The 12,265-nt window shown below is 45.2% G+C and overlaps 1 protein-coding gene across 4 annotated transcripts in view; it reads right to left on the bottom strand.

The window, feature by feature from the left end:
* Positions 1-12,265, bottom strand: part of grk6 (G protein-coupled receptor kinase 6) — a 41,837-nt gene that overhangs the window by 14,496 nt on the left and 15,076 nt on the right. For all 4 annotated transcript variants that reach the window (XR_010795461.1, XM_066645202.1, XM_066645204.1 and 1 more), the window contains exons 3-5: positions 5,715-5,827; positions 1,532-1,609; positions 1,300-1,400 (exon numbers count right to left, since the gene is read on the bottom strand). Coding sequence is in view for 3 of the 4 variants with exons in the window: in XM_066645202.1 (XP_066501299.1) it covers positions 1,300-1,400; positions 1,532-1,609; positions 5,715-5,827 (292 nt within the window). In the remaining variant the exon portion in view is untranslated. The remainder of the gene's footprint in view (positions 1-1,299; positions 1,401-1,531; positions 1,610-5,714; positions 5,828-12,265) is intronic.

Below are 12,265 nucleotides of genomic sequence, written 5' to 3'. Positions count from 1 at the left end.
TTGAACACACAAACAAACCAGAGCAGTAAATGGTGAGGAAACATCCTCAGAAATTCATAAAAAGTGTTTTTTTTTTAATTAAAATCATTTTAATCTAATCATTTTCAGCTGTGAATGTTGAAGGAGGGGAAAACGCTGTTCCTTCACTCCTCATTTTTTCTCTCAGGTCAGGGGTCTGGATGCAGAACGTTAAGGTGATTCTGTTGCTTGATTGTATTGTATGCATCTTACTGCATTTGAAACCCTATAGAAATTAAATCTAGTATCGTCCTAGATTTCATAAAGGTTTATAAATCTGTATCTGAATGAGGACTGTCAAATATCAATGACAATTCCTCTCAAGACAAAACTGTTCAATTTATCATTGTCAAAAATATTTTCTGGAAATGATCAATTTAGCATAAATTTACACATCTGAGCGAGTGTCTGGAATGTATTAATATAATTCCCCATGAATTATAAAACAGCACCGGAGCAGGTACTTGCTTTTGAAACGAAAAGCCTCAGTGAGTGTTACAGGAAATAGCACAAATATAAAAATATTTCTAAATCATTGAACTCGAAGAAATCATGAAGCATGTTATATCCCCACTATACCATGAGTCTCTGAGCTTGCGAAGCCTTTTTACTAAGTGGCAGATAGGTAGAGGAAGTGGTGGTGGTGGCGAGGGGGAAACACGATAGTGTATTATTGGTTTATTTTAGTTTTCCCGGTCTGCCGGGGCATGGTGATGTAATCAAGAATCTGATCTTTGTAAGAAAGGCAAGGAAGGAAGATCACAGAGAAACAGAGTGTTTTAGTTGTTGAATCGACATGATATAATTATTCAAGTAGCATCTGCTAACACTGTAAAACCTTCCAGTTGTTTTTACTCTTTTGGATATGTTTTGCACTTGATGGTGTGAGGCTCTCTGATAACACCGATGTACATGAATAGAGGTGAGATCTGGGACAGCACTGAGCTCATCCCGGATCCAGTGCTTCATCTTCTCTGAGAATGCAGTCTCACTGCTCCACAGTTCAATGCTGGGGAGCTGGGGAATGGAGTGTGGTGAACTTAAGCTCCTGTGAGTGATGAAGATTAAGATTGGATTTCAGTCCATTTCTCATACACATCGGTTCTATTTAAACAGTGATTATTCTTATATTGTATTATACACACATGTAATTCTGCACTTGTATATATATCTCCACGGGTCCTCGGCTTGTTAAAGGCTTAAAAGAGTTGGAGTCACTCAAGTAGAACTAGTGTCATACGAACACAGAGTGTATTTGTAAAGTTTAAAACTGGGACACACTTGGTACACTCCATGAAGAGTTCTTTACAGGCCTCCTGTTCCAAGCGGTCTGCACATTTAGACACCATCTCCTCCGCCACCTCAGGGACATGGTCTTCTGACTGCAGACAGACAGACAGACAGAGACACACACACACAAGCCAAGTGCCTTTTTAGAGTCTTGCTCGAAATAATAACAGTTCCAGAGTTCATTAAACCTGAAGCAAGTGGTATTTATACAAAATCTAATTACCTTTGGATTAAGATATTTGTCGAGGACTTCCTGCCCACATTCCTTCCTCTTCTCATCCGGAGTTACTTCATACTCCGCCTACAATTGTCAACCCCCACCAAACACACACAAACACACATTCATTATGTAAAATGAAAATGAGGTTTCAATTCATAAAACCCCTTCAAATTTAATGTATTTGTGTTCCAATAATCGGACGCTCAGGACACCCGTGATTTTCTGAAAAATATAAAGAGCTGCACGTTTTATCTGTTTTCCTACGCTCTTCCAGAAGTTACATAGTGCAGTTTCTGCAGTGCTGAGCCCAGAGGAGCAATGACAGAGGTCAGAGAAGCATCACAATGCATATAAAGATGTAATTTTTATGAAGAAAAATGAATAAAGGGCAATCGAAAATGTAGTCAGTGTAGAGCAAAAAATTTAAAAAATTATAAACGCAAATCAAAAAGACCCAGAGTGACAGCAATTTGCCCTGGTGTTGTGCATTAGTGGGGAGTATATGAAGGGGGATAGACTAGTGAAGGCGATGAACTGCAGCTGACAGGACCAGTACTCGGAGGAGTGGGACCTCAGGTGGCCAGGTGGGGGATTGCTGAGAATACTGCAGAATACATTTTTGAATTTGTTTGTATTTATCACTACACTTACATAGCGCCTTTCTAGACACTCAAGGACACTATACAATCAGAACGCCATCCCATTCAACACTCAATCCACACACACACTGGCGAGCAGCAGCAGACAAACGTGCACAGTGTACTCTCGACCAGGAACGACCGTCCACCTGGAGGACCTCATCGGGCACTAGGGTTTCACCCAGGACACAGCGCCAACACATACCTGGAACACACACACATTCGCTCACACCAGGACAGTTATTACAGAAGCCAATTCGCCAAAACCCACGCAGACACGGGGAGAATGTGGAAACTCCACCCAGATAGGATCCCAGCGCTGGGAGGCGAACGTGCTGAAGGCAGTGCCAGAACCAATAGATCCGCTCATTCTAGCTGTTTATCTATCGATTACCTTCTACCTACACTCACCTTTTTATCAGCTCCACTGACCACACAGGAGCTCTATATAGTTCTACAATTACGGACTGTGATCGACCTATTTCTCTGCATACTTTCATTGCGGGTGGATCAGACACAGCAGTGCTGCTGGAGTTTTTAAACCCTGTGTCCACTCTCTGTCCACTCTGTGAGACACTCCTTCCTCATTGGTCCACCTTGTAGATGTAGAGTCAGAGACAGTAGCTCATCTGTCGCTGCACAGTGTGTGTCGCTCGTCCTCTAGTCCTTCATCAGTGACACAGGACGCTGTCGGCTGGATGTTTTTGGTCGGTGGACTGTTCTCAGTCCAGACACCGAGGGGTTTAAAAACTCCAGCAGTCACTGCTGTGTCTGATCCACTCGTACCGACACCAGCACACCGTGCCGCATGTTTTAGACCATGTTAAGTCCCAAGAGTGAAGTCAAGCAACGGAATAACCGAGTCCTCCCTACAGCAGTCTAAGACAGATGATTATGTTGAAGAGCCTCGTTGTACTAATACGTGCCTGGCTTTTGTCAATGGGTAATTTGTTTGAATGCGGGTGAGGAAAGCCCCCTGATTTGAGGCCAAGACACTGCTCTCTGTTCATAAAATGTTTATTAATGCAGTCAGCGCCACAGCTATCACACTTTGGCTAAACATGCAGCTACTTGGCCTTTGGAGAGGAGCAAACAGCAAGGATGGTTCATGCGTGGGTGGAGGTGTGTGAGCGAACGGCGATTTTTTTTTACACTGAGGTCTTGTTGTTGTGGCTTGTAAGGGCAGAGAATGTAACAGCTCTCATGAGCTTACTTGAATTTGGCACGTCGTGTCAAAAGAGACTGTCTTTGACTGGAGGGTAAAGCATGTAAAACATGTTCTAAATGTTAAATAACCAGAGGGCCTTTCAGCCTCAACTTGAGCGCTACATACAGTACGATGCAAAGACAGTTTGTCAGTGGTAGCCTTTACAGTTACAGGCTTTCTGTACTGATAAATTAAATAGTAAATAACAAACAACTAAAAATGTATTCAAAAACATAAGTGTAGTCCGGCTGACAGGTCATTACTAAGGGTTTTAAATAACTCACTGGCGCAGAAGGTAGTGTCTCTGTCTCAGCCCCAGGTGTGGGTTTCCTCTGGGTGACTGTCTGTGAGGAGTGTGGTGTGTTCTCCCTGTGTCTGCGTGGGTTTCCTCCGGGTGACTGTCTGTGAGGAGTGTGGTGTGTTCTCTCTGTGTCTGCGTGGGTTTCCTCCGGGTGACTGTCTGTGAGGAGTGTGGTGTGTTCTCCCTGTGTCTGCGTGGGTTTCCTCCGGGTGACTGTCTGTGAGGAGTGTGGTGTGTTCTCCCTGTGTCTGCGTGGGTTTCCTCCGGGTGACTGTCTGTGAGGAGTGTGGTGTGTTCTCTCTGTGTCTGCGTGGGTTTCCTCCGGGTGACTGTCTGTGAGGAGTGTGGTGTGTTCTCCCTGTGTCTGCGTGGGTTTCCTCCGGGTGACTGTCTGTGAGGAGTGTGGTGTGTTCTCCCTGTGTCTGCGTGGGTTTCCTCCGGGTGACTGTCTGTGAGGAGTGTGGTGTGTTCTCCCTGTGTCTGCGTGGGTTTCCTCCGGGTGACTGTCTGTGAGGAGTGTGGAGTGTGGTGACTGTCTGTGAGGAGTGTGGTGTGTTCTCCCTGTGTCTGCGTGGGTTTCCTCAGGGTGACTGTCTGTGAGGAGTGTGGTGTGTTCTCCCTGTGTCTGCGTGGGTTTCCTCCGGGTGACTGTCTGTGAGGAGTGTGGTGTGTTCTCCCTGTGTCTGCGTGGGTTTCCTCCGGGTGACTGTCTGTGAGGAGTGTGGTGTGTTCTCCCTGTGTCTGCGTGGGTTTCCTCAGGGTGACTGTCTGTGAGGAGTGTGGTGTGTTCTCCCTGTGTCTGTGTGGGTTTCCTCCGGGTGACTGTCTGTGAGGAGTGTGGTGTGTTCTCCCTGTGTCTGCATGGGTTTCCACCGGGTGACTGTCTGTGAGGAGTGTGGTGTGTTCTCCCTGTGTCTGCGTGGGTTTCCACCGGGTGACTGTCTGTGAGGAGTGTGGTGTGTTCTCTCTGTGTCTGCGTGGGTTTCCTCCGGGTGACTGTCTGTGAGAAGTGTGGTGTGTTCTCCCTGTGTCTGCGTGGGTTTCCTCGGGGTGACTGTCTGTGAGGAGTGTGGTGTGTTCTCCCTGTGTCTGCGTGGGTTTCCTCAGGGTGACTGTCTGTGAGGAGTGTGGCGTGTTCTCCCTGTGTCTGTGTGGGTTTCCTCCCATGCTCCAAAAACACAGGTTGGTAGGTGGATTGGCGACTCAAAAGTGTCTGTAGGTGTGAGTGTGTGGGGACTGGCGCCCACTCCAGGGTGTGTTCCCACCTTGCGCCCAGTGATGCCGGGTAGGCTCCGGACCCACCACGACCCTGAACTGGACAAGGGTTACAGACAATGAATGAATGAATGTAGCTCTTAAACAACACACAGATTTGGGGTCCTGTGGAGGCCTGTAGACATGAGTTGAGAGCCATCGGTTTGCGTAATGCACCAAGGGCCCTACACATTTAATATAAATATGTTTCAAGTGAAAGTATAACCTGTTCTTTTCTAAACATAGGGAAATATGTCTGAGTTATTAACAATAGTAACGACTGATGGTATTATATAGACTGTAGGCAGGGGATTTTATGAAAAACTACTTTTCTAGGAGATCTCCAGTCTGCATTTAGCAAGCCCCACCCTCCTCACTTTACACTAATGCCTCTGATCCAGCCAGTCAAGAAGAAGCAGTATGTGTTGCAGATTGTGGTGGGAAACAGACTCGGCGTACATCTTCTGGAGCAGGGTTGGTGATAATGATCAAATGGTCATGAATCTGGGCCTGTACTGACCTCTGTCCTGCAAATTTAAGTGTTGTTACTACAGAACGCACCTACATTCAATTAGAAAAGTTTAGAAAATTAGAAAAGAGTTTGAATTTATTTTTTTTATAAAACTACAGCCACCAACAACATCAGAATCTCCCGCACTAGCCTCTGGATCCTTGAAGTTGTGAATGAAAGGGTTTGTCTAGCATCTGAACAACCCTTATATAAATAAAGGAATGAATGAATGAATGAATGAATGCATGAATAAAGAAAAGTAATTGGCCTCTTACCACAGCATCCAGAAATCTGACACAGCGCCTCAGCTCCGGCCTGGTGTCACAGAACTGCCGAAAGAGCATGCGCCCGATTGGCTGCTTCTCACAAAGGCTGTTGTAGTCCTTCTCTGTAGAAATGGCACAAGATGGGACTCAATGACTAAGCACTTTAACAGGGGGAGTTGAACACACACACACTCACACACACACACACACACACACACACACACATATGAGCGGACAAAGCAAATGAGTAAATATCACTGGAGCCAGTCGATGAATACAATAAAAATCAATAGCACTCTCCTCTCTTCCTCTCCCTCTCTCGCTGTAAAGGGAACCTCAGGGACATGACCATTACTTGGCTGCTGAAGAAACGGATACGAGCAGCATCATCAACATCCTACCACAGGCCATCTCCAAGCATTAAAGGCACACTCACTGCTTCACCAAACCACTCGTTTACGTCACGTCTACGGCTAGTACTTGCAACCCAGGCTCCATCAGTGAATTTCCGCTTTCCTTGAGACACAGAGAAAGTTAAACCTGCAGCTAGCAATGATGTTAAAGTCAACCCTTAAATCTCTTAAATACACAGCAATGTTTCTGCTGCTCTTCTCCGTTAATAACAATGTTCTCAGTGTTTTCTAGTATTTATTAAATTGAGTTTTGGCAAACGATGCAAGCCAACAAAGCACAAATGTATGGGTTGTAATGCGTAATTGTGGAGACGTGAAGAACTGAGGTATTACGCAGAAGTGGACATTACACAGAAACACACCAACAATCAACAATGAACGACAATCCAAAAAATCAAAAAACAAAGGGAGCTTATAAAGGACAAAATTAGGAACGTCTGTGAAGCCTGTCACTGACCTGGTTCTTGAACTGGTTCCTCACGGTTTATAAGAACCTTGGTGCTTTTCAGAGAACCAGCTGCTTTTATTGGACAGTTTTATTGGAAACCGTGGATATGTCACAGAACACATAATCAACAGGGGGCGCTGCACAGCGGCAGTAAACAGAAACGAGAAGATAGCGGAGCGTGTAGACGACCTTTGAGCGTTTGAGCTGTTGTTACCGACGTTTGTTCTTCTCCAAAAAGCAAACATGGTTCAACAATGATAAGACGTAGAAGACTACACAGTGCGCTCCTCCTGGGTGACGCCATCGCTCCTTGATCACAGACGTCCTCGTGGTTCGTGCTGAAAAACCTACTATTCTTTGGTTGCCGCTGCAACCAAACTTTTCGGATTCCGGTACCTGAACGGTTCAAACCGGAACAGACTCCGTTCCACGTTGGTGGAGAAGCGCTATGAGGCCTCGCAGGTGCATGGTGTGGCTGGGGGACAGCACAGGGACAAATACGTGATGTAACGAGCAAAACCCAGGGCGTACATCCATGTTACAGAGTTATACAATCTCAAACAGGCTGTTATCTCTAAAGTATCTAACCATATCTACAGTAATATGCGAAGGTTTTAGACACCCCAGTAAACAAGGAACATCCCTGGACGTTCAAAAAAGGTCTAAAAGTAGTCTGTTCGTTAAGGACATAATTTAAACGTCAATGGACGTCCAAAATCCATCTTAATAAGTTAGTTAAGTGGTGACCAATCGATAACGTCAGTGGACGTCCAAAACGCGTTTTATACAAGTAATTTATTTCGGGACCAATTAATAACGTCAATGGACGTCCAAAATACGTCTAATAGTCGCCTTTTCAATGTCTGTGTTTGGTCTTTTCAACTTTCATTTTCAACCTTAAGAGAACGTTGATTAGACGGCAGTCATTACGTTATTTCAACGTTGAATCGACGGCTAATTGTTTACTGGGACCTGCGAAAACACAATGTAAAAAAAGCTATTTATCTGAACAGTAAGTGTTTATTTGCTCAAAAAAATCTGTCGTTTTAGAATGAAAACATTAGAATAAATAACATTATTACGGTAAGTAGTGATATTCTGTGGGAACATCGTCGGTTTAACCCTTTCCAATCTCTCCTCATGGCAGTCCAGTATTATTTGAAGCTATCATCCAATACCTAGTTTTACCAAATTTAATAAATACTCTTAAATACATTACGTTAAATCGAGTGTGCTGTTGATTTAACAAATCCATACGATCCAGGACAACATCTGGAAACATGCTTTGTTCTTCACATTCGCTCACAACACTGCTACTACTTTAAAAAAAAATAATAAAAAAAAAATAATACTCGTGTTTTACTGTATTTACTTTTTTGTATTTATTGTATTTACATATCAATTTACAAAAGTACCACACTTTTAAAGAAGATCAAGTATTTAAAATAAAAACAATAATTGTAGGTGCCTAAGATTTTGGCCAGTGCTGTGGAAGAAGAGAGGAGCATCCATCATACAGTGAAAAACGATGTGGCCTTCAGGTATGTCTGAACCACTTTGGGGGTATATCCTTCCATTGCTTGTTTGACCCGAGTCGTGGGTGACCGACCAGTTCCAGTCGGTGTCGGAGTGTATCCTCATCACCACTGCACCTGGAGAACCGCGTCTGACGCAGTGCCTCGGAGAGCCGGCAGCTCGGCTGGCAGTCTGCGGCGAGGCTGAAGAAGCAGAGTGGGCTGAGGATCCAGGGGCAAACAGGAGTGCGTGGGTCTGGTTAGAGCGGCCACGTGTGGGAGGCCGGTATTGATAGCAGCGCCGCGTAAATACAACGAAAGCTGGCGAGGCTCTTCTTCCCGCTCAGTCAGAGCAGCCGCAGGTGCTCCATTCGGCAGCGCTCTGCGGGAGATCAGCTCCATCAGCTCTTCATCTTACACCAGAGAGGATGTGGATAATGTCAGGCGTCAGAAGCTGCTCGTTTCATTTGCATAGCAAACACAAAACCCATATGCCAAGTGCCTTTGATGTCTTTTCTCAAGACGTTTTCGTTTGGCTGGGAGGGGGTCGATGTTTTAGACGTTTTAACATCTCTTGAATATTAGACCTGCTCCCCATTCAAAACAACAGCACTGCAAGGTCCAGTAAAGCCTTTTCAAACAACCATCTCACATCACTCAGACGCATGACTGAGCTCCTTGGAGAAATAATTACGACTGTGGGGAGGGTTTGCCTTTAACTTTATGACACATTAACTTCAAAACGGTGACATATTAAATGTGGCTTTAGTTAGTAAACAGTGCACAAGACGGCATCTGAAGGCAGTGCCAGAGCCTTTTCAGCTGTTTGGAATGGACGATAACGGGACTCTAGCTGTTTATCTATCTATTACCTTTTATCTACACTCACTGTCCATTTTATCAGCTCCACTGACCACACAGGAGCTCTGTATAGATCTACAATCACATTCATTGCAGGTGGATCAGACACAGCAGTGCTGCCTGAGGTTTTAAAGCATTCATCGTCCACTCTGTGAGACACTCCTCCCTCGTTGGTCCACCTTGTAGATGTAGAGTCAGAGACAGTAGCTCATCTGTCGCTGCACAGAGTGTGTCGCTCGTCCTCTAGTCCTTCATCAGTGACACAGGACGCTGTCGGCTGGATGTTTTTGGTCGGTGGACTGTTCTCAGTCCAGACTCTGAGGGGTTTAAAAACTCCAGCAGCACTGCTGTGTCTGATCCACTCTACACCAGCACAACACACACTAACACACCACCACCACGTCACACCTGCTCTGTGGGGGTCATGAGCGCTGGAGAACATGGATAAAATGGACAATGAGTGTAGATACAAAGTGATCGCTCGGTGTGTATTTCCGATAGTAAATAGACCGATCTAAATTATTCTAATACCTGCTGATACAGGTGTTCAAATGCATACTCACAGCTTATATAACCTGCATGAGCTCCCAAGTGGCACAACCATGTGAACGCCTTTGCCCTATCGTTAGAAACTGAGTCCATAGCCTTGCTCTCTCTCTCTCTCTGTGATTCAGACAGTCCTACATCTCCGCTGTTACTCAGAACAATGCTGGACAACACAAACATTAGTTGCTGATGTAACAAGAGGCTAAGTTAGTGCTCTCCTCCAAGCGTGTTGAGTCGTCATGTGGCTGTAAGACAAGACACAGATGAACTTCATTTGTCTTAATATCACGAGGGGAAAACTGCACTGGATTAGCTGCCAAGCATCTCTTAGAAGATTATAAAGCTCCTCAGCATTTGCTGGAATATCTCTAGGATGAGCCTCACACCTCACTAATGCACTGGAGGCTAAATCCTCACAGCAACATCTGGTGTAAAGCCATGCCAAAACACTCAGCAAAGAGGGAACAAACGTCCATTTAATAGCCTTAATTTCAGGGGTGGGGGGGAATGGAATGCAAATCGTAGTAGGGGTGAGCTTGCTTATTTGAATACACGAATAATCCAGACCCATGTTTGCCTTCATTTCCATAATCATCTATCTGAAAAAGGCAGGTATAGTGTGGAGGATCAGAGCAGAGATGCTGTCTACATATCTACTGTCTTGTTTCAATGTAAAGCCACGGGGAATGTCAGGACACAAGCAGCTGATGTTTTATCTTACATTAAGCAAAATGGCCACGTCTCAGCACTGCTATACCTTTACACAACTCAGCCTCTACATTCACTGTCCATTTAGTCATCTCCGCTGACCATACAGGAGCACTTTATAGCTCTACAGTTACAGACTGTACTCCTCAGCTGCTCTGCATACTTTGTTTAGGGCTTTCCCCGTTCCTTAGCGCTCAGGACCCCCACAGAGAGCAGGTATGATGTGGTAGTGGATCATTCTCAGCACTGCAGTGACACTGACGTGGTGGTGGTGTGTTAGTGTGTGTTGTGCTGGTGTAGAGTGGATCAGACACAGCAGTGCTGCTGGAGTTTTTAAACCCCTCAGTGTCTGCACTGAGAACAGTCCACCGACCAAAATCCAGCCGACAGCGTCCTGTGTCACTGATGAAGGACTAGAGGACGAGCGACACCCACTGTGCAGCGACAGATGAGCTACTGTCTCTGACTTTACATCTACAAGGTGGACCAACGAGGGAGGCGTGTCTCACAGAGTGGACAGAGAGTGGACACAGGGTTTAAAAACTCCAGCAGCACTGCTGTGTCTGATCCACTCTACACCAGCACAACACACACTAACACACCACCACTGTCTTTGACTACATCTCATGACACAGAGCTCTCACTACACTGAGTCGCACATCAAAACGAGATGTACATCAATAAGGAAGGGCAAAGGGAGGGAGAGAATGAGAAACGAGAGAGAGAGAGAGAGAGAGAGAGAGAGAGCAAGATCAGGCCAGTCTTTAAAATGAAAAGAATTCCAGCCACAGATTATGTTCACTGGATGAATTCTGCAACATTAACTTAACTTCTCGCTTTCACATCTACATCAAACAGGTCCGACTGCACGGGACTGGCCGTCTGCTCCGGGCTTGAGACGAGGCTGATGTCACGCTAAAGGCTCCCGGAGCGAGAGGCCTGCTGAGCAATATTAAACTTGTCATAGCCCTGCTGGTCGAGGTAATGCGCTGATGAAGTCAAACGTGCGGCGAGGGGAACGCAGCCTATGTCATGAAGCCAAATTGGTGGCTCAGTAAGAGTTGCAGCAAGCAGCACACAAAGCCACATTGATGCATGCCACCGGGGCCCGAGAGGCGAAGCGGCGGGCCTCATTATGGCTCAGTTAGCAGAGCAGTGGGCCTCGTGCTAAGTGTCCGCTCTACGACATTTTCACAACAAGAAACAGAACAACATCCATCTTTATGTTTCACAGGACTGAGCTTGTTTATTTGAATATACAAATATGCAAATTAGACAGACATGTTGACACTGGAATCATATCACCATCAGCAGATAAAGAATTACTAGCATTAGATTTGAATGATATTTAATAGTATATTTACGGTATTTCAGAAGAGCACAAGCCTTATTAGAATCACTTTTTTGGCCAATCCGTGCAGTGAAACACACATTTACACACGCACTAATGAACACTAGGGGGCGGTGAGCACACATCCTAGCCACTAGACCACCACTAGGACTCTTATCAGGCTACTGTGATAACATGTTTGCAATTCATCATTTCTACGAACAAATTTCCCATAATGCTAATCCCACGATAGGCACCGCAAGGCTAATCCAAATTCATCTTGAGTTTATCTGTTGAATACGCCTGGGAACGTGGTACATAGAAGATACCTAGATAAGATGAGGGCACACAAACGGCTGAAACGGCAACTCGCATTCCCTTTAAAGAAACGGCAACACAGTTAAAAAGATCTATTTGGAGCTAAACGTTACATTGTGTGTTTAAAGTAGTTTTGGAACATTTGGAATAATGGAAAGCCAGTCGTTGATACACACAGACATTTGACTGACCTATAACAAACCAGGGTTGTAGAACGACGTGTAGAGTGGACTGGGAGTATGTTGCTGAAAGCAGCACTTTTTTTTTTCATTGTTCCTTGCCATTAAACACGGAAGCTGGGAGTTTCCTGCATTGCCAGCTAAGATGGAGGCTCTGTTCTTTCCTCAATGGCAGAGCAAATTGGCAAAACACTCATATATTACAGCAACACTGAGCTGCTAACTTGTACTAAAGTATATTGA

The sequence above is a fragment of the Hoplias malabaricus genome, chromosome 15 (assembly GCF_029633855.1).
Source record: "Hoplias malabaricus isolate fHopMal1 chromosome 15, fHopMal1.hap1, whole genome shotgun sequence".
NCBI classification, from domain to species: Eukaryota; Metazoa; Chordata; class Actinopteri; order Characiformes; family Erythrinidae; genus Hoplias; species Hoplias malabaricus.
This window is presented reverse-complemented; position numbering and strand designations above follow the sequence as displayed.